Source organism: Anomaloglossus baeobatrachus, chromosome 12 (genome assembly GCF_048569485.1).
Source record: "Anomaloglossus baeobatrachus isolate aAnoBae1 chromosome 12, aAnoBae1.hap1, whole genome shotgun sequence".
Taxonomy (NCBI): Eukaryota; Metazoa; Chordata; class Amphibia; order Anura; family Aromobatidae; genus Anomaloglossus; species Anomaloglossus baeobatrachus.
Window position 1 is genome coordinate 62127424 of NC_134364.1, and position 19297 is coordinate 62146720.

Below are 19297 nucleotides of genomic sequence, written 5' to 3' on the forward strand. Positions count from 1 at the left end.
TTTCGGTCTTGGGGCCAGTTGATAATCTACAGCTAGCCCTAATCCCATTATTACCCAGAGAGCCACCTGGCACCAGGGCAGCTGGATGAGTTGGATACAGCGCCAGAAGATGGCGCTTCTATGAAAGCGCCAATTCCTGGGGCGGCTGCGGACTCAAAAATTGGGCGAAGCTCACATCATTTTTTTTTTAAATTTCATTAAATTCATGAAGGGAATTTTGTTTACTTACCGTAAATTCCTTTTCTTCTAGCTCCAATTGGGAGACCCAGACAATTGGGTGTATAGGCTATGCCTCCGGAGGCCGCACAAAGTATTACACTAAAAGTGTAAAGCCCCTCCCCTTCTGCCTATACACCCCCCGTGCTCCCACGGGCTCCTCAGTTTTGGTGCAAAAGCAAGAAGGAGGAAAAAATTATAAACTGGTTTAAAGTAAATTCAATCCGAAGGAATATCGGAGAACTGAAACCATTCAACATGAACAACATGTGTACACAAAAAAACAGGGGCGGGTGCTGGGTCTCCCAATTGGAGCTAGAAGAAAAGGAATTTACGGTAAGTAAACAAAATTCCCTTCTTTGTCGCTCCATTGGGAGACCCAGACAATTGGGACGTCCAAAAGCAGTCCCTGGGTGGGTAAAATAATACCTCGTAATAGAGCCGTAAAACGGCCCCTTCCTACAGGTGGGCAACCGCCGCCCGAAGGACTCGTCTACCTAGGCTGGCATCCGCCGAAGCATAGGTATGCACCTGATAGTGTTTCGTGAAAGTGTGCAGGCTCTACCAGGTAGCCGCCTGACACACCTGCTGAGCCGTAGCCTGGTGCCTCAAAGCCCAGGACGCACCTACGGCTCTGGTAGAATGGGCCTTCAGCCATGAGGGAACCGGAAGCCCAGCAGAACGGTAAGCTTCGAGAATTGGTTCCTTGATCCACCGAGCCAGGGTTGATTTGGAAGCCTGTGACCCTTTACGCTGGCCAGCGACAAGGACAAAGAGTGCATCCGAGCGGCGCAGGGGCGCCGTACGAGAAATGTAGAGTCTGAGTGCTCTCACCAGATCTAACAAGTGCAGATCCTTTTCACATTGGTGAACTGGATGAGGACAAAAAGAGGGTAAGGAGATATCCTGATTGAGATGAAAGGGGGATACCACCTTAGGGAGAAATTCCGGAACCGGACGCAGAACCACCTTGTCCTGGTGAAACACCAGGAAAGGGGCTTTGCACGACAACGCTGCTAGCTCAGACACTCTCCGAAGTGAAGTGACTGCTACTAGGAAAACCACTTTCTGCGAAAGGCGTGAGAGAGAAATATCCCTCATTGGCTCGAATGGTGGTTTCTGAAGAACCATCAGCACCCTGTTCAGATCCCAGGGTTCTAACGGCCGCTTGTAAGGAGGAACGATGTGACAAACCCCCTGCAGGAACGTGCGTACCTGTGGAAGTCTGGCTAGGCGCTTCTGGAAAAACACAGAGAGCGCTGAGACTTGTCCCTTAAGGGAGCCGAGCGACAAACCCTTTTCCAGTCCAGATTGAAGGAAGGACAGAAAAGTGGGCAAGGCAAATGGCCAGGGAGAAAAACCCTGAGCAGAGCACCACGACAGGAAAATTTTCCACGTCCTGTGGTAGATCTTGGCGGACGTTGGTTTCCTAGCCTGTCTCATAGTGGCAATGACCTCTTGAGATAACCCTGAAGACGCTAGGATCCAGGACTCAATGGCCACACAGTCAGGTTGAGGGCCGCAGAATTCAGATGGAAAAACGGCCCTTGAGACAGCAAGTCTGGTCGGTCTGGTAGTGCCCACGGTTGGCCGACCGTGAGATGCCACAGATCCGGGTACCACGACCTCCTCGGCCAGTCTGGAGCGACGAGGATGACGCGGCGGCAGTCGGCCCTGATCTTGCGTAACACTCTGGGCAACAGTGCCAACGGAGGAAACACATAAGGGAGCTGAAACTGCGACCAATCCTGAACTAAGGCGTCTGCCGCCATAGCTCTGGGATCTTGAGACCGTGCCCAGAACGTCGGTACCTTGTTGTTGTGCCGGGACGCCATTAGGTCGACGTCCGGCATGCCCCAGCGGCAACATATCTCCTGAAACACGTCCGGGTGCAGGGACCATTCCCCTGCATCCATGCCCTGGCGACTGAGAAAGTCTGCTTCCCAGTTTTCTACGCCTGGGATGTGAACTGCGGATATGGTGGAGGCTGTGGCTTCCACCCACAGTAGAATCCGCCGGACTTCCTGGAAGGCTTGCCGACTGCGTGTCCCGCCTTGGTGGTTGATGTATGCCACTGCTGTGGAGTTGTCCGACTGAATTCGGATCTGCTTGCCTTCCAGCCACTGCTGGAACGCTTTTAGGGCCAGATACACTGCCCTGATCTCCAGAACATTGATCTGAAGCGAGGACTCTTGCTGGGTCCACGTACCCTGAGCCCTGTGGTGGAGAAAAACTGCTCCCCACCCTGACAGACTCGCGTCCGTCGTGACCACCGCCCAGGATGGGGGTAGGAAGGATTTCCCCTTCGATAATGAAGTGGGAAGAAGCCACCACCGAAGGGAAGCTTTGGTTGCCTGAGAGAGGGAGACGTTCCTGTCGAGGGACGTCGGTTTCCTGTCCCATTTGCGTAGGATGTCCCATTGAAGAGGGCGCAGGTGAAACTGCGCGAAAGGGACTGCCTCCATTGCCGCCACCATCTTTCCCAGGAAGTGCATGAGGCGCCTCAAGGGGTGTGACTGACCTTGAAGGAGAGATTGCACCCCTGTCTGTAGTGAACGCTGCTTGTTCAGCGGAAGCTTCACTATCGCTGAGAGGGTATGAAACTCCATGCCAAGATATGTCAGCGATTGGGCCGGTGTCAGATTTGACTTTGGAAAATTGATGATCCACCCGAAACTCTGGAGAGTCTCCAGAGTAGCGTTGAGGCTGTGCTGGCATGCCTCTTGGGAGGGAGCCTTGACCAGCAGATCGTCTAAGTAAGGGATCACCGAGTGACCCTGGCAGTGGAGGACCGCGACTACTGTAGCCATGACCTTGGTGAAAACCCGGGGGGCTGTCGCCAGGCCGAACGGCAGTGCCACGAACTGGAGGTGTTCGTCTCCTATGGCGAAGCGCAGGAAGCGCTGATGCTCTGGAGCAATCGGAACGTGAAGATAAGCATCTTTGATATCGATCGATGCAAGGAAATCTCCTTGGGACATTGAGGCGATAACGGAGCGGAGGGATTCCATCCGGAACCGCCTGGTCTTTAAGTGTTTGTTGAGCAGTTTTAGGTCCAGGACAGGACGGAAAGACCCGTCCTTCTTTGGAACCACAAACAGGTTGGAGTAAAAACCGTGACCCTGTTGCTGAAGAGGAACAGGGATCACCGCTCCTTCTACCTTCAGAGTGTCCAACGCCTGCAGAAGAGCATCGGCTCGCTCAGGGGGCGGAGATGTTCTGAAGAATCGAGTCGGAGGACGAGAGCTGAACTCTATCCTGTAACCGTGAGACAGAATGTCTCTCACCCATCGGTCTTTTACCTGTGGCAGCCAGGTGTCGCAGAAGAGGGAGAGCCTGCCACCGACCGAGGATGCGGTGTGAGTCGGCCGTAAGTCATGAGGAAGCCGCCTTGGTAGCGGCACCTCCGGCGGTCTTTTTAGGGCGTGACTTAGACCGCCATGAATCGGAGTTCCTCTGATCCTTCTGAGGCCTTTTGGACGAGGAGAATTGGGCTCTGCCCGCACCCCGAAAGGACCGAAACCTCGACTGTCCCCTCCTCTGTTGGGGTAATTTTGGTTTGGCCTGGGGTAAGGATGTTTCCTTTCCCTTGGATTGTTTTATGATTTCATCCAATCTCTCACCAAACAAACGGTCGCCAGAAAATGGCAAACCGATTAAGCACTTTTTGGCAATCGAATCTGCCTTCCATTCCCGTAGCCACAAGGCCCTGCGTAATGCCACCGAATTGTCGGCTGCAACCGCCGTACGGCTCGCAGAGTCCAGAATAGCATTAATAGCGTAGGACGCAAATGCCGACGTTTGAGAGGTTATGGAAGCCACTTGCGGCGCAGACGTACGTGTGAGTGCGTCAATTTGGGCTTGACCCGCTGAGATAGCTTGGAGTGCCCATACTGCTGCGAATGCTGGAGCGAAAGACGCGCCGATAGCCTCATAGATGGATTTCAACCAGAGCTCCATCTGTCTGGCAGTGGCACCCTTGAGTGAAGCCCCATCTTCAACTGCAACTATGGATCTAGCCGCCAGTCTGGAGATTGGAGGATCCACCTTGGGACACGGAGTCCAGCCCTTGACCACGTCAGGGGGGGGAAGGGATAACGTGTATCCTTAAGGCGCTTGGAAAAACGCTTATCTGGACAAGCTCGGTGTTTCTGGACTGCCTCTCTGAAGTCAGAGTGATCCAGAAACATACTCGCTGTACGCTTGGGGAACCTGAAACGGAACTTCTCCTGCTGAGAAGCTGACTCCTCTGCTGGAGGAGCTGAGGGAGAAATATCCAGCATCTTATTTATGGACGCAATAAGATCATTCACTATGGCGTCCCCATCAGGAGTATCAAGGTTGAGAGCGGCCTCAGGATCAGAATCCTGATCGGCTACCTCCGCTTCATCATACAGAGAGTCATCTGTCTGAGACCCTGAACAATGTGATGAGGTTGAGGGGATTTCCAAGCGAGCTCGCTTAAGCGGTCTGGGACTGCGATCCGTGTCAGAGACCTCACCCTGGGATCTATGAGACACCCCGGGGGGACATTGTTGTTCCAACTGAGGGGAACTAGGGGGAAGTGATTCCACAGTGCCCATGGTCTGAGATACCGGTCTGGACTGCAAAGCTTCTAGTATTTTAGCCATAGTCTCAGAAAGTCTGTCATTAAAAACTGCAAACTCCGTCCCTGTCACCTGGACAGTGTTGGCTGGTTGTTCCCCCTGGGCCCCCCTTAGCAGAGGCTCCGGCTGAGTAAGTGCCACAGGGGCCGAGCAGTGCACACAATGAGGGTCAGTGGAACCTGCCGGTAGCGAGGTTGTACATGCGGCGCAGGCAGCATAGTAAGCCTGTGTTTTGGCACCCCTGCTTCTTGTGGGCGCCATATTGTTGTCTCCTTTGATCAACACAACAGGGTATATAGCCAGAAATCAACTGTGCACCATACAGTGTAAAGTATAGCCTGTAAACATATAAACTATAATCACACTTTTGCACAAGTGGGGCCAGCACCTCAGGTGCTGCTTACCGCCCGCTTAAAGCGGTTGTGTGGCCACCAGAATCCCTGCCTGGGTCCCCCAGAGTTTGTCTCCCCTCTGCAGCGTCCTAGGAGCTGACAGGAATGGCTGCCGGCGTCCTGAGGAGAGGAGGGAGCCGTGGGCGTGACCCAGAAAGTGCGGGAGCTGGTGCCTCACTGTGCACAGTGAGGGGGGTGGAGTATGCAAAGCATGCTCCAGCCCTCAGTGCTGCCGTGCTGTACAGCGTCCCGCCCTTCCCCTGACTGGCAGGGCTGGGGGCGGGAAGAAAAAGAGACTAGGCCCAAAAGCCGGGGACTCGAGTTATAAGCGCGGCCGCCGTATAAGCGCGGCCGGCGCAGAGTCCCCGGCGCACTAACAGTCCCAGCCGCGCCTCAGTAAAAACAATGGCAGCGGCGGTCAGCGCGGTAGTCCCCATACACCAACACACTCAGCGACGCTGCAGTGTATAATGGCACAAACGCGGTCAGCGCCGCGGTCCCCGGTGCACTAGCACACCCAGCAATGCTGGAGTGTTGCTGTGCGCGGTCCCCACGGGGACACAGAGTACCTTAAAGTAGCAGGGCCATGTCCCTGAACGATACCCGGCTCCTATCCAGCAGGCTCCTCAGGAGTTGTGGATGAAGCACGGTCTCAGTGCCTGGAGACAGATAGGATCCCACTTCACCCAGAGCCCTAAGGGGGATGGGGAAGGAAAACAGCATGTGGGCTCCAGCCTCCGTACCCGCAATGGATACCTCAACCTTAACAACACCGCCGACAAGAGTGGGGTGAGAAGGGAGCATGCTGGGGGCCCTATATGGGCCCACTTTTCTTCCATCCGACATAGTCAGCAGCTGCTGCTGACTAATCTGTGGAGCTGTGCGTGCATGTCTGCCTCCTTCGCACAAAGCAAAAAACTGAGGAGCCCGTGGGAGCACGGGGGGTGTATAGGCAGAAGGGGAGGGGCTTTACACTTTTAGTGTAATACTTTGTGCGGCCTCCGGAGGCATAGCCTATACACCCAATTGTCTGGGTCTCCCAATGGAGCGACAAAGAAATTTAAAAAAAAAAAAAAAAAAAAAGAAGGCTTCCCTATATTTTTGGTTCCCAGCTGGATACAAATAGGCAGCTGGGGGTTGGGGCAGCCTGTACCTGCCTGCTGTACCTGCCTAGCATACAAAAATATGGCGAAGCCCACGCCATTTTTTATTTTTTGGGCAAAAACCTGCATACAGTCCTGGATGGAGGATGCTGAGGCTTGTAGTGCTGCAGCTGTCTGCTCTCCTACATACACTAGTGGAGAATGAATAACATATTGAAGAAGGAAATGACAGATCATTTTGTTTTTTCATCAATCTTTAATTGCATTGTTCACTGGAAAAAAAAAACCGAATAAAAACGCAGTGAGCAAAAACGTTTGATGCATTTGTGCGTTTTTTGCGACAAATGCAGCGTAAAAAAAACACAACACATTTAAAATAGCAAACAAGCCCCACACCAACGTGGTTCAAATCCATAATAGAGTACCGTATACACACACACACACACACACACACACACACACACACACACACACACACAGTGTGTGAGATGCCGAGGGGAGACTCTCGGTTCATTTCATATGTCTCCATGTATTGATTGTGGAGCGGTTGGCCCATGCACATGGGCTGGGAAAAGTTATATCTGGCTCAGCAATAAGTTAGTCACTGAAGCCTGTTTATTTCATTGTAATTTTGGGCTCGGTTTTTCCTGGAGCAATCAGTAGGAATGGCAGTGGGACTGGTTGCTCCCTTCTCCACATTCAATCCAGGGTTTTGATTCCTCACTGGATCAGCTGAAATAAAATCAGGAGGCATTCAGAACAGAGGCTGCTGAGGAGAGGTACAGGCTCATGGCTGCTGGGGCTGAGACTCCATACCTCCACTGGCTGTGCTGAGGAACCCACACAGTAAGAGAATACTGGTTTGTTACATAGGTTTATTTTGTAGTTAGCATTCTGTTAGTTAGTGGCCAGACGGCCTTAGACGTTTATTTTCCTGTTTTTGCATGTGTAACACTGAGTGATAAGTGTACACAATAAACAAGGCAGTGGCCGTATCTGTTTGGAGCACTGCTGGGGGCAGGTGAACGCTGCGGGCTGCAGTCTTTGATCTCCTGCTCCCGCTCATATATGCACAGCCGCTGTCCATCACCATGGTGCTGAAACCGCACCACAGTGACGGGCTGGGGCAGTGGTGCACATTATATATGAGCCTGCGTCCCACTGTGATGGCACATGCCCCCGTGTTAGATATGGCCCCCATGCGGCTGCCCATCCTAAAATAAAGCTTTACTTACCCCCTCCAGCGTTTCTCCCCGGTGTCCCTGCTTCCACTGTGATCAGGCACGCAGAGATGGAGTCACTCTGCTTTGCCGATCACATGACCGGCACCAAGAACCAGGAAGTGGAGGAAGAGAAGCAAGGAGGGAGACAGGAGGGAGATCAGCGCTGCAGGAGGTAAGGAAAGAGTGTTTTATTTTACTATGGGCAGCAGCAGCAATATCTAACAAAGGGAAAACGTGTGCAATCCACAGGGGGCCATAGGCAGCACAGGAAAACGTGTGCAATCCACAGGGGGCCATAGGCAGCACAGGATAACGTGTGCAATCCACAGGGGGCCATAGGCAGCACAGGAAAACGTGTGCAATCCACAGGGGGCCATAGGCAGCACAGGAAAACGTGTGCAATCCACAGGGGGCCATAGGCAGCACAGGAAAACGTGTGCAATCCACAGGGGGCCATAGGCAGCACAGGAAAACGTGTGCAATCCACAGGGGGCCATAAGCAGCACAGGAAAACGTGTGCAATCCACAGGGGGCCATAGGCAGCACAGGAAAACGTGTGCAATCCACAGGGGGCCATAGGCAGCACAGGAAAACGTGTGCAATCCACAGGGGGCCATAGGCAGCACAGGAAAACGTGTGCAATCCACAGGGGGCCATAGGCAGCACAGGAAAACGTGTGCAATCCACAGGGGGCCATAGGCAGCACAGGAAAACGTGTGCAATCCACAGGGGGCCATAGGCAGCACAGGAAAACGTGTGCAATCCACAGGGGGCCATAGGCAGCACAGGAAAACGTGTGCAATCCACAGGGGGCCATAGGCAGCACAGGAAAACGTGTGCAATCCACAGGGGGCCATAGGCAGCACAGGAAAACGTGTGCAATCCACAGGGGGCCATAGGCAGCACAGGAAAACGTGTGCAATCCACAGGGGGCCACAGGCAGCACAGGGGGAACGTGTGCAATCCACAGGGGGCCATAGGCAGCACAGGGGGAACGTGTGCAATCCACAGGGGGCCATAGGCAGCACAGGGGGAACGTGTGCAATCCACAGGGGGCCATAGGCAGCACAGGGGGAACGTGTGCAATCCACAGGGGGCCATAGGCAGCACAGGGGAACTTGTTCAATCCACAGGGGGCCATAGGCAGCACAGGGGAACTTGTTCAATCCACAGGGGGCCATAGGCAGCACAGGGGATTGTGTGCAATCCACAGGGGGCCATATTCAATATAAGGGGGCCATATCCAGATTAAGGGGGCTAATTTTAGGATGGGGGGCTATGAGGGACATATACCTTCTATGATTTGTTAGACGGACACTGGCATTATAAGATGGACCCCACTTAACATTCTTAAAAAAAAAAAAAATTCTCTTTTCCTTCACCAAATTTGGGGGTGCGTCTTCTAATCAGGTGCGTCTTATAAAGCGAAAAATACGGTAACTGCCCCAAAAACCTAGTAACTGTCGTGTAGGGTTTGCTCTACCTCCACTCCAAGGTCTATCTGGTCCTTCTGCAGCCGCTTGTGCCTTTCAATTTCCTTCTCCGGAGCTACCAGATTTATATTACTTGGCCTGTGTGTGCTGCCTTGGGCTCAGCATTAGGCTGCTTTCACACATCCGTTTTTTGCAGTGCGGCTCAATCCGGCTCATAAACCTATGAGCCTAAAAAAGAGAATTTTGTTTACTTACCGTAAATTCTTTTTCTTATAGTTCCGACATGGGAGACCCAGACAATGGGTGTATAGCTTCTGCCTCCGGAGGACACACAAAGTACTACACTCAAAACGTGTAGCTCCTCCCTCCGGGCTATATACACCCCCTGGATGACAATCTAACCAGTTCAGTGCAAAAGCTGAAGGAGGACATCCACCCATAAGTAGAGAGAGTAAAACTCGGAAAAACCGGAACTCTGTCTACAACAACAGCCGGTGAAAACACTCAGAACAAAAACTGCCAACAGGCAACAGGGAGGGTGCTGGGTCTCCCAATAAGGAACTATAAGAAAAAGAATTTACGGTAAGTAAACAAAATTCTCTTTTTCTTAATCGTTCCTTATGGGAGACCCAGACAATGGGACGTTCCAAAGCAGTCCATGGGTGGGAAATAAACCAAACTGAGAAGTAGGCAAAACCTAACTTCACAAATGGGCGACAGCCGCCTGAAGGATGCGTCTGCCCAAGCTCGCATCTGCCGAAGCATGAGCATGCACTTTGTAGTGCTTCGAAAAAGTGTGCAGACTGGACCAAGTGGCAGCCTGACAAACCTGCTGAGCCGTAGCCTGGTGCCTGAAAGCCCAGGAGGCACCGACAGCTCTGGTCGAGTGCGCCTTAATCCCTGGCGGAGGGGGCACCTGAGAACACTGGTAGGCATCGGCGATAGCCGACCTAATCCAACGAGCTAGGGTCAGTTTAGAAGCAGAGAGACCCTTGCGCTGACCCGTGGTTAGCACAAAAAGTGAGGTGCACCGCCTAAAAACGGCGGTGCGTGACACAGATTCGGAGCGCCCGCACCAAATCCAAGGTGTGCAACGCCTTCTCAAAGCGATGCACAGGGGCCGGACAAAGAGAGGGCAATGAAATGTCCTGGTTAAGGTGGAAAGAAGACACCACCTTGGGGAGAAAGTCCGGAGTCGGACGAAGAACCACCTTGTCTTGGTGAAACACCAAAAAGGGGGATTCCGAAGAGAGCGCAGCCAAATCAGAAACTCTGAGAGAAGTTATGGCTACTAGAAAAACAACTTTCTATGAAAGTCTAAACAAGGGAACCTCCCTAAGAGGCTCAAAGGGGGGTTTCTGTAAGGCCGTGAGGACCAGATTAAAGGTCCCAGGGATCCAAAGGCCGCCGGTAAGGAGGAATGATGTGAGCTGCGCCCTGCATGAAGGTGCGCACCTGAGCCAGTCGGGCGATACGCCGCTGGAATAATACCGACAGAGCCGACACCTGTCCCTTGAGGGAATTGAGGGACAGTCCTAGCTGTAGACCAGACTGTAGAAAAGACAGGATGGTCGGCAAGGAGAACGGCCAAGGAGCATGGTCGGAAGAGCGACACCAGGACAGGAAGATCCTCCAAGTCCTGTGATAAATCTTGGCCGAAGAAGACTTCCGAGCCTGAGTCATAGTGGAGATGACCTCAGAGGGAATGCCTGAAGCCGTCAGGATCCAGGACTCAAGAGCCACGCCGTCAATCTGAGAGCCGCAGAATTCTGGCGGAAAAACGGACCTTGAGAGAGAAGGTCTGGGCGGTCCGGGAGATGCCACGGCACCTCTACGGACAGGCGGTACCGTACCAAGCTCGCCTGGGCCAGTCCGGAGTAATGATTATGACCCGACGGCCCTCCATTCTGATCTTGCGCAGAACCCTGGGCAAGAGCTAGAGGGGGAAACACGTAGGCCAGACGGAACTGGGACCAATCCTGAACCAGCGCGTCCACTGCGAAGGCCTGAGGATCGTGAGAGCGAGCCACGTAAACCGGAACCTTGTTGTTGTGCCGGGATGCCATTAGGTCCACTTCCGGAGTGCCCCACTTGCGGCAGATTGACCTGAACACTGCCGGGTGCAGGGCCCACTTGCTGCTGTCCACGGTTTGACGGCTGAGATAATCGGCCTCCCAGTTTTCTACGCCTGGGATGTGGACAGCTGATATGGTGGACTTGGAGTCCTCCGTCCACTGGAGGATTCGTTGAACCTCCAACAATCGCCAGGCGGCTGCGAGTTCCGCCCTTGTGATTGATGTAAGCAACCGCCGTCGCGTTGTCCGACTGGACTCGAATGTGCCTGCCCGCCAACAGGTGGTGCAAGGCTAGGAGAGCTAGAAACACAGCTCTGATCTCCAGCACATTGATCGAGAGGGCTGATTCGGACGGAGTCCAAGTGCCCTGTGCTCGGTGATGGAGAAAAACTGCTCCCCAACCGGAGGAGAGGCTGGCATCCGTGGTGAGAATCACCCAGGACGGAGTCAGGAAGGAGCGTCCCTGTGACAGGGAGAGGGGCCGAAGCCACCACTGAAGAGAGCTCCTGGTCTGTGGCGACAGAGCCACTAGCTTGTGCAAGGAAGAGGTCCGCTTGTCCCAACAGCGGAGAATGTCCAGCTGCAGGGGACGCAGATGGAACTGTGCAAAGGGAACCGCTTCCATTGACGCCATCATCTGACCCAGCACCTGCATGAGGTGCCTGATGGAATGACGGCAGTGCCTCAGCAGAGAGCGCACCGCTAGCTGAAGGGACTGCTGTTTGACTAAGGGCAACTTCACAAGTGCCGGCAGAGTCTCGAATTGCATCCCTAGGTACAGAAGTCCCTGGGTCGGGGTCAGAGTGGACTTGGGCAGGTTGACAAGCCACCCGAACTGAACAAGCGTGGCAAGAGTGAGCGAGACACTCCGCTGGCAGTCTGCCCTGGATGAGGCCTTGACTAGAAGGTCGTCCAGGTAGGGGATTACTGCCAACACCTGAAAATGCAGGACCGCAACCACTGCTGCCATAACCTTGGTGAAAACACGAGGGGCCGTGGCTAACCCGAAGGGGAGAGCCACGAATTGGAAATGTTCCTCTCCGATTGCAAAGCGGAGCCAACGCTGGTGTGAAACCGCGATAGGCACGTGCAGATAGGCATCTCTGATGTCGATGGATGCCAGAAAATCTCCTTGGGTCATTGATGCAATGACCGATCTCAGAGATTCCATGCGAAAACGCCGCACCTGAACATGCTTGTTGAGAAGCTTGAGATCCAGGATGGGCCGGAAGGAACCGTCCTTCTTGGGGACTAGAAAGAGGTTTGAGTAGAAACCTCTGAACCGTTCCCGAGCGGGAACCGGAACAATAACACCGTTGGCCTGCAGGGATGCCACGGCCTGAGAGAAGGCGTTGGCTTTGGAGCAGGGGGGGGTGGACAGAAAAAATCTGTTTGGCGGGCTGGAAGAAAATTCTATCCTGTAGCCGTGGGAGATGATATCCCGCACCCACTGATCGGAGACGTGTTGAAACCACACGTCGCCAAAGTGGGAGAGCCTGCCACCGACCAAGGACGTTGCTGGCGCAGCCAGATAGTCAAGAGGAGGCTGCCTTAGTGGCAGCGGCTCCTCCGGACTTCTGAGGACGCGGCTTCGTGCGCCAGATGGGTTTACGATCCTTGGCTGCGGTAGTGGACGAGGCTGAGGGCTTAGAGGATGACCAGTTAGGGGAACGAAAGGAACGAAACCTCGATTGGTTCCTGCCCTGGACAGGTCTCTTGGCTTTAGCTTGTGGCAAGGAAGTACTCTTCCCGCCAGTAGCTTCCTTAATTATTTCATCCAGTTGTTCACCAAACAGCCGGGACCCAGCAAAAGGGAGACCCGCAAGGTACTTCTTAGAAGAAGCGTCTGCTTTCCACTCTCGAAGCCACAAGATCCTGCGGATCGCGAGAGAGTTAGCGGAGGCCACCGCCGTGCGGTGAGAAGCCTCCAGAATGGCAGACATGGCGTAGGATGAAAAAGCCGAAGCTTGAGAAGTTAAGGCCTCCATCTCAGGCATAGAGTCCCTGGTGAGGGAATGTATCTCCGCCAGAGAAGCAGAGACTGCCTTAAGAGCCCACACTGCCGCAAAAGACGGGGAGAAGGAGGCTCCTGCCGCCTCATATACAGACTTGGCCAGAAGGTCAACCTGGCGGTCAGTGGGATCCTTAAGAGAGGTGCCATCGGCCACCGCTACGACTGTGCGGGCCGAGATTCTAGACACCGGAGGGTCTACCTTTGGGGACTGAGCCCACTCCTTCACCACATCTGGTGGAAAGGGAAAACGGTCATCAGAACTACGCTTTGGGAAGAGTTTGTCAGGACAGGCCCTGGGTTTGGTGACAGTGGCCTGAAAACTGGAGTGGTTAAAAAACGTACTCCTAGCTCTCTTAGGTGAGGCAAACTGATGTATCTCTACCAGAGAGGCTTGATCCTCTGACACTGGTGGATTGAGGTTCAGAACGGAGTTAATGGACGCAATCAAGTCACTAACATCCGCATCATCCTCAGACAAGGCAATGGGGTACCTAGAGGTAGCGTCTGAGCCCACAGTAAAAGTATCCTCCTCGCCCTGCACCTCGGCCCGTGAATCAGAGCCGTGGGACGAGGAAGGAGAAGGGTCCCTACGTCTCCGTTTAGGAGGACGGGGTCCTAGAACATGCTCTGAGTGCTCTGCAGAGCTCGGAGCAGCAGAGGCGCCCTGAGAAGGGGGCTGATGCATGGTCAGCAGTGTCCGGGACAGCTGTCCCATGGAGTCGGCAAAAGACTGGGAAATAGCTCTGGAAAAGGATGCTACCCAAGCCGGGGGATCAGCCGCCGGGGCTGGAGCAGACGGAGGAACCCCTGAGGAGGCTCCTCTTTAAAATCAAAATCTTAAAAATGAAAAAATCAGAGAATGCATGTGTGTGTGTGTGTGACCTCCTGAAACACAAAGCATTGAACTGGTTAGATTGTCATCCAGGGGGTGTATATAGCCCGGAGGGAGGAGCTACACGTTTTGAGTGTAGTACTTTGTGTGTCCTCCGGAGGCAGAAGCTATACACCCATTGTCTGGGTCTCCCATAAGGAACGATGAAGAAAACTGATCCGTTGCCTAAGTCTTTCCATGCGACCCGTCCGTTTTTTTGACGGATGCGGCTTGATACTGAGCATGCGCAGTGCAAAAATCCGCATCCGGCGGCCTGATGCGGTTTTGCTGCATGACGCCGCATTCGGCATCCATAGGCTTGGATTGTAAATCGCGTCGCATCGCACCGGATCCGGCGCAATGCGGTTTTTTTTGCCGCACCAAAAAACGTGCCAGGCAACGTTCCATCCGGCCGCTGCATGGGCTAAATATGCCGCATCCGGCAAAAAACTGACGCAACGCAAGGCCATGCGGCACAATAAGGCGCTAATGCAAGTCTATGCTAGGAAAAACGCAACCGGCGGGAAAAAAAAAAAGTTGTGTTTTTTCTGCAGAGCGCCGTATTGTGCCGCTCAGCAAAAACTGGATGTGTGAAAGCAGCCTCATCTGCCTCGGGCTGATCATTTACTATATGTATTGCTGCTCTCTACTACAGTATATAACATATCCAGCGAGTCTTCTTGGTGAATTTCTGCCTTTGATTAGTGCACCTTCATGTACAGAAGCGCGTTATATGCAGTTGTGCTTACTATTTTTAATATAATTTACTGAAAGTGGCTTTTCTATCCCGGCCTCGTATTTTACTTTGGTCCTCCAGTTTTTGTGTTCAGGCTATCATGGTCTGTTATTCTTGATTACTACAGGTTTCCATCTATACAATCTCACTGCTTATTGGGACAGTTACTCTATTGTGGACTGGATCCACTTCGGGTTTGGGGGTTGTTTGCCATTTTAAATGTTTATCATTGGTTGCAGTTGGTATTTATTGTAAAAATGTTTAAAAAAAAAAAAAAAACAACTTAGTCCATTTATTCTCAGAAGGCACGTGTGTTAATGCAGAGCTCCTCCCCCCCCTCTTGTGAATTTGACTCACCGTGACTACTCCAAGCAAAAAGCACCACCCCTATGACTGACAAAACAAAAAAAAAAAAAATATGTACTGCATTCACCCTAGCAGATAGGAAAAAAAAAAAAAACTAAACCATGTTAAGTGATTCACATTGCATTATTTAAAAACACATTGGGGATGGTTTAATATTGAAAAAGAACATGACAGGCTCCCTTTAACACCTGAGTGATTTTACATTTTTCGGGTGTTTTTCTGCTCTCCTTCCGAGAGCCGACACTTTTTAATTTTTCCATCAATCTTGCCATATGAGGGCTTATTTGTTGTGGGGAAAATTGTACTTTTTAATGAAACCATGAGTTTTACCATATAGTGTACTGAAAAACTGCAAAAAAAAAAAAAAAAACGAAAAATTGCAAAAAAAAAAGTGCAGTTGCACAATAGTTTTTGTGATATTTTATTCATTCGCAGTGTTCACTATATGATAAAACTGATATGGAAGTCTGATGCCTCAGGTCGGTCAAGTTCATAGACAAACACGTATACTAGAGTTAAAAAAGAAAAAAAAAAAAATTCAGAAGTTTGTCCCAAAAAAGTGGCACACCAAAGAGTTTGTCCCAAAAGTGCGCCATTTTCTGCGACCCATAACGTTCTCATTTTTCGGGATCTATGGCTCAGTGACTGCTCACTTTGTCTCGAGCTGCCTTTTGAACTGTACCATTTTTGCGCAGATGCTACGCTTTGATCGCCTGTTATTTCATTTTGCACAAAATTTGCGAACACAAAAAAAAGAAAAAAAAAAAAACGTAGTTGTGGCAATTGCATTTTTTTTTTTTTTGCACAATACAGTGTTTACCGATCAGATTAACTGATTTTATATATTGATAGATCGGACATTTCTGAATGTGGCGATACGAAATGTGTGTATATTTTTTTTTTTTTTTTTTTTTTTTTTAAACCCTTCAACTTTTAAATGGGATTTATAGAGGGGTGATTTGAACTTTTTTTTTTTTTTTTTTTTTTAAACTAGGCCTCCAAGGGGGCTATGAGGATCAGCAGTCTGATCGCTCATTCATTTCTCCTGATCAGAGCTGCACAGCTCAGACCAGGAGACATGCTGGTCTTCTGTTACACGCAGCTCTCTGCTGGCTATAAGAGAACGGGAGTCATGATAGCGACAGGAGTAATCGCATGACCCTGTGCTACCATCTGCTCCCCATGATCACGTAATAGGGCCTCCAATGGCGACGGGTAAGTGCGCGTTACCAGCTGCAGCGCTTTACATTGTGCGGTCACATTTTAACATGTAACAGGCATGGGTGGATCATGGAGCCACATGCAAGGCACACATGCCTGCTGTACAAATCAGCAGACATGTGTGGGGATCACCCTGGCTCACAGCAACAGCCAAGGGTGATTACCACTTCATGATTTAGGACGTACAGTTAAGTCTTTGGTCGTGAAGGGGTTAAAGACTATGAAGAGAAAAGAACTACAGAGATGCAAAATAAAAACAGACGTAAATCTAAGCTGCCCATATACAAGTGTAGAAGTCTCCTATACTCCTTAGCCACCTTACCTCTTCTCGGTTCTTTAATATGGGTAAGTCAGGGTATCTGACTTCAGCTTTAGACACAGGCATTTTATCCACTTTAGATGGTTGGCAAAGATGGCCATATACCCCTGGTTTTAAAAAGGTAAGGAAAAAAAATTATTCACATGTAATACAAACAGCGAAAGGAGAGATTTTTGACATTTCCAGAAGGTGGTTTTATAATTTCTTTGTGACAAAGGGGTGTTTCCCCTACAAGTTGACACTATTCTCTCGGATGGGTCAGTGCCAGATTGTGTAGGGATGCACCTCCTGGATAAGGTGAATGGCAACACCCAGTTGTCAATTTAGTCAAATTTTCATAAGGAACAATATAGGAATAGTACAAAAGGTAGAAATCAAATAATTTTTGCTAATGGAGGAAAAAGTCTTGAGAGCAACAAAGTATTTATTCAGCCACCAATTGTGCAAGTTCTCCCACGTACATAGAGGTCGGCCTGTAATGGACATCATAGGTGACCACAACTAAGACAAAATGAGAAAAATCCAGAAACCACCACATCTGATTTGGAAGAATTGTTTTTGCAAATTATGGTGGAAAATAAGTATTTGCTCAAATTAATCTCAATATTTTGTTCTCTCTCCTTTGTTAGCAATGACAGAGGTGAGACGTTTTGTGCAAGTCTTCACAAGGTTGGCACACACTGTTGGTGGTGTGGTATGTTGGCCCATTCCTCCATGCAGGTCTCCTCTAGAGCAGTGATGTTTTGGGCCTGTCACTGGGAAATATGGACTCAACTCCCTGCAAAGGTTTTCTATGGGGTTGAGATCTGCAGACTGGCTAGGCCACTCCAGGACTGGTCATATGCTTCTTACGAAGCCACTCCGTTGCACTGGCGGTGTGCTTGGGATCATTACCATGCTTAAAGACCCAGCCATGTTTAATCTTCAATGCTCTTACTGATGGAAGGAGGTTGACAATCTCACGATACATGGCCTCATTCATTCTTTCATGTACACAGATCAATCATCCTGGTCTCTTGGCAGAGAAACAGCCCAAAAGCATGATGTTGCCACCCCCATGCTTCACAGTAGGTATGGTGTTCTTTGGATGTAACTCAGCATTCTGTCTCCTCCAAACAAGACAAGTTGTGTTTCTACTAAACAGTTCTACTTTGGTTTCATCAGACCATATGACATTCTCCCAATACTCTTCTGGATAATACAAATGCTCTCTAGCAAACTTCAGACAGGCTTGGACATGTACTGGCTTAAGCAGAGTCCCTGGCGGCGTAGTGTGTTACTGATGGTAACCTTTGTTACGGTGGTCCCAGCTCTATGCAGGTCATTCACTAGGCCCCACCGTGTGGTTCTGGGATTTTTGCTCTGGGATCATTTTGACCCCACGGGGTGAGATCTTGCGTGGAGCCCCAGATCGAGGAAGATTATCAGTGGTGTTTTAGGTCTTCCATTTTCTTATATTATTGCTCCCACAGTCTATTTCATCACACCAAGCTGCTTGCCTATCGCAGATTCAGTCTTCACAGCCTGGTGCAGAGCTACAATTTTGTTTTTGGTGTCCTTAAACAGCTCTTTTGGTCTTCCCCATAGTAGAGTTTGGAGTGTGACTGTTTGAACTTAGTATAAAAAAAAAAACACCTATCCACAACCTCAAAACAGGAGCCATTACTACAGGTAATGAGCGGAGGGCCGAGGAGCCTCTTGAAGTTACAGGTCTGTGAAAGCCAAAAATCTTGCATGTTTTTAGGTGACTAAATACATATTTTCCACCATAAGATTACCAAAAAAATACTGCCAAATCAGACAAGGTGATTTTCTAGATTTGTTTTCTCACTTTGTCTCTCATCATTGTGGTCTACCTAGGATTTCAATTACAGGCCTCATCTTTTTATGTGGGAAAACTTGCACTAATTGGTGGCTGACTAAATACTTTATTTCCCCACTGTATTACCAGCTTATAAAGGGATGTCAGATTCCCAATGCACAGACTGAAGGGGCCACAGCTGTGCCTCTGCATCCCTTTCACCATTTTTCTCAGAAGCACTCCAAGCTATCCACTATGCTGGGAACTGGTCCCATTGCTGCTTGAATGGGACCAGCTGCAGTTCTAGAGCACAAGCACAAGAAGTTGGCTGTGCAAAACTACACAGGGAAAAACAACGAGGGAGACAAAGCACACACCAGCGCTACGTCTCCTTGATTCTCAATAATAATGGCCCAAGAGATTAGACCCCCATCGACCATAAAGCACCAACACCTCTTTGCTATTACACCTTTAATAGCTATAGCAATGCACACGTTACAGATGAAGGGAATTTTGTTACTTACCGTAAATTCCTTTTCTTCTAGCTCTTATTGGGAGACCCAGACGATTGGGTGTATAGCACTGCCTCCGGAGGCCACACAAAGCAATTACACTAAAAAGTGTAAGGCCCCTCCCCTTCTGGCTATACACCCCCAGTGGGATCACTGGCTCACCAGTTTTAGTGCAAAAGCAAGAAGGAGGAAAGCCAATAACTGGTTTAAACAAATTCTCTCCGAGTAACATCGGAGAACTGAAAACCGTTCAACATGAACAACATGTGTACCCGCAAACAAACCAAAAATCCCGAAGGACAACAGGGCGGGTGCTGGGTCTCCCAATAAGAGCTAGAAGAAAAGGAATTTACGGTAAGTAACAAAATTCCCTTCTTCAGCGCTCTATTGGGAGACCCAGACGATTGG

The 19297-nt window shown here is 50.6% G+C and overlaps 1 protein-coding gene across 2 annotated transcripts in view; it reads right to left on the reverse strand.

Annotated features, from left to right (window-relative positions):
• Positions 1-19297, reverse strand: part of TDRD9 (tudor domain containing 9) — a 502525-nt gene that overhangs the window by 415967 nt on the left and 67261 nt on the right. For both annotated transcript variants that reach the window (XM_075330093.1, XM_075330094.1), the window contains one exon: positions 16580-16683. In XM_075330093.1, coding sequence (XP_075186208.1) covers positions 16580-16683 — 104 coding nt within the window. The remainder of the gene's footprint in view (positions 1-16579; positions 16684-19297) is intronic.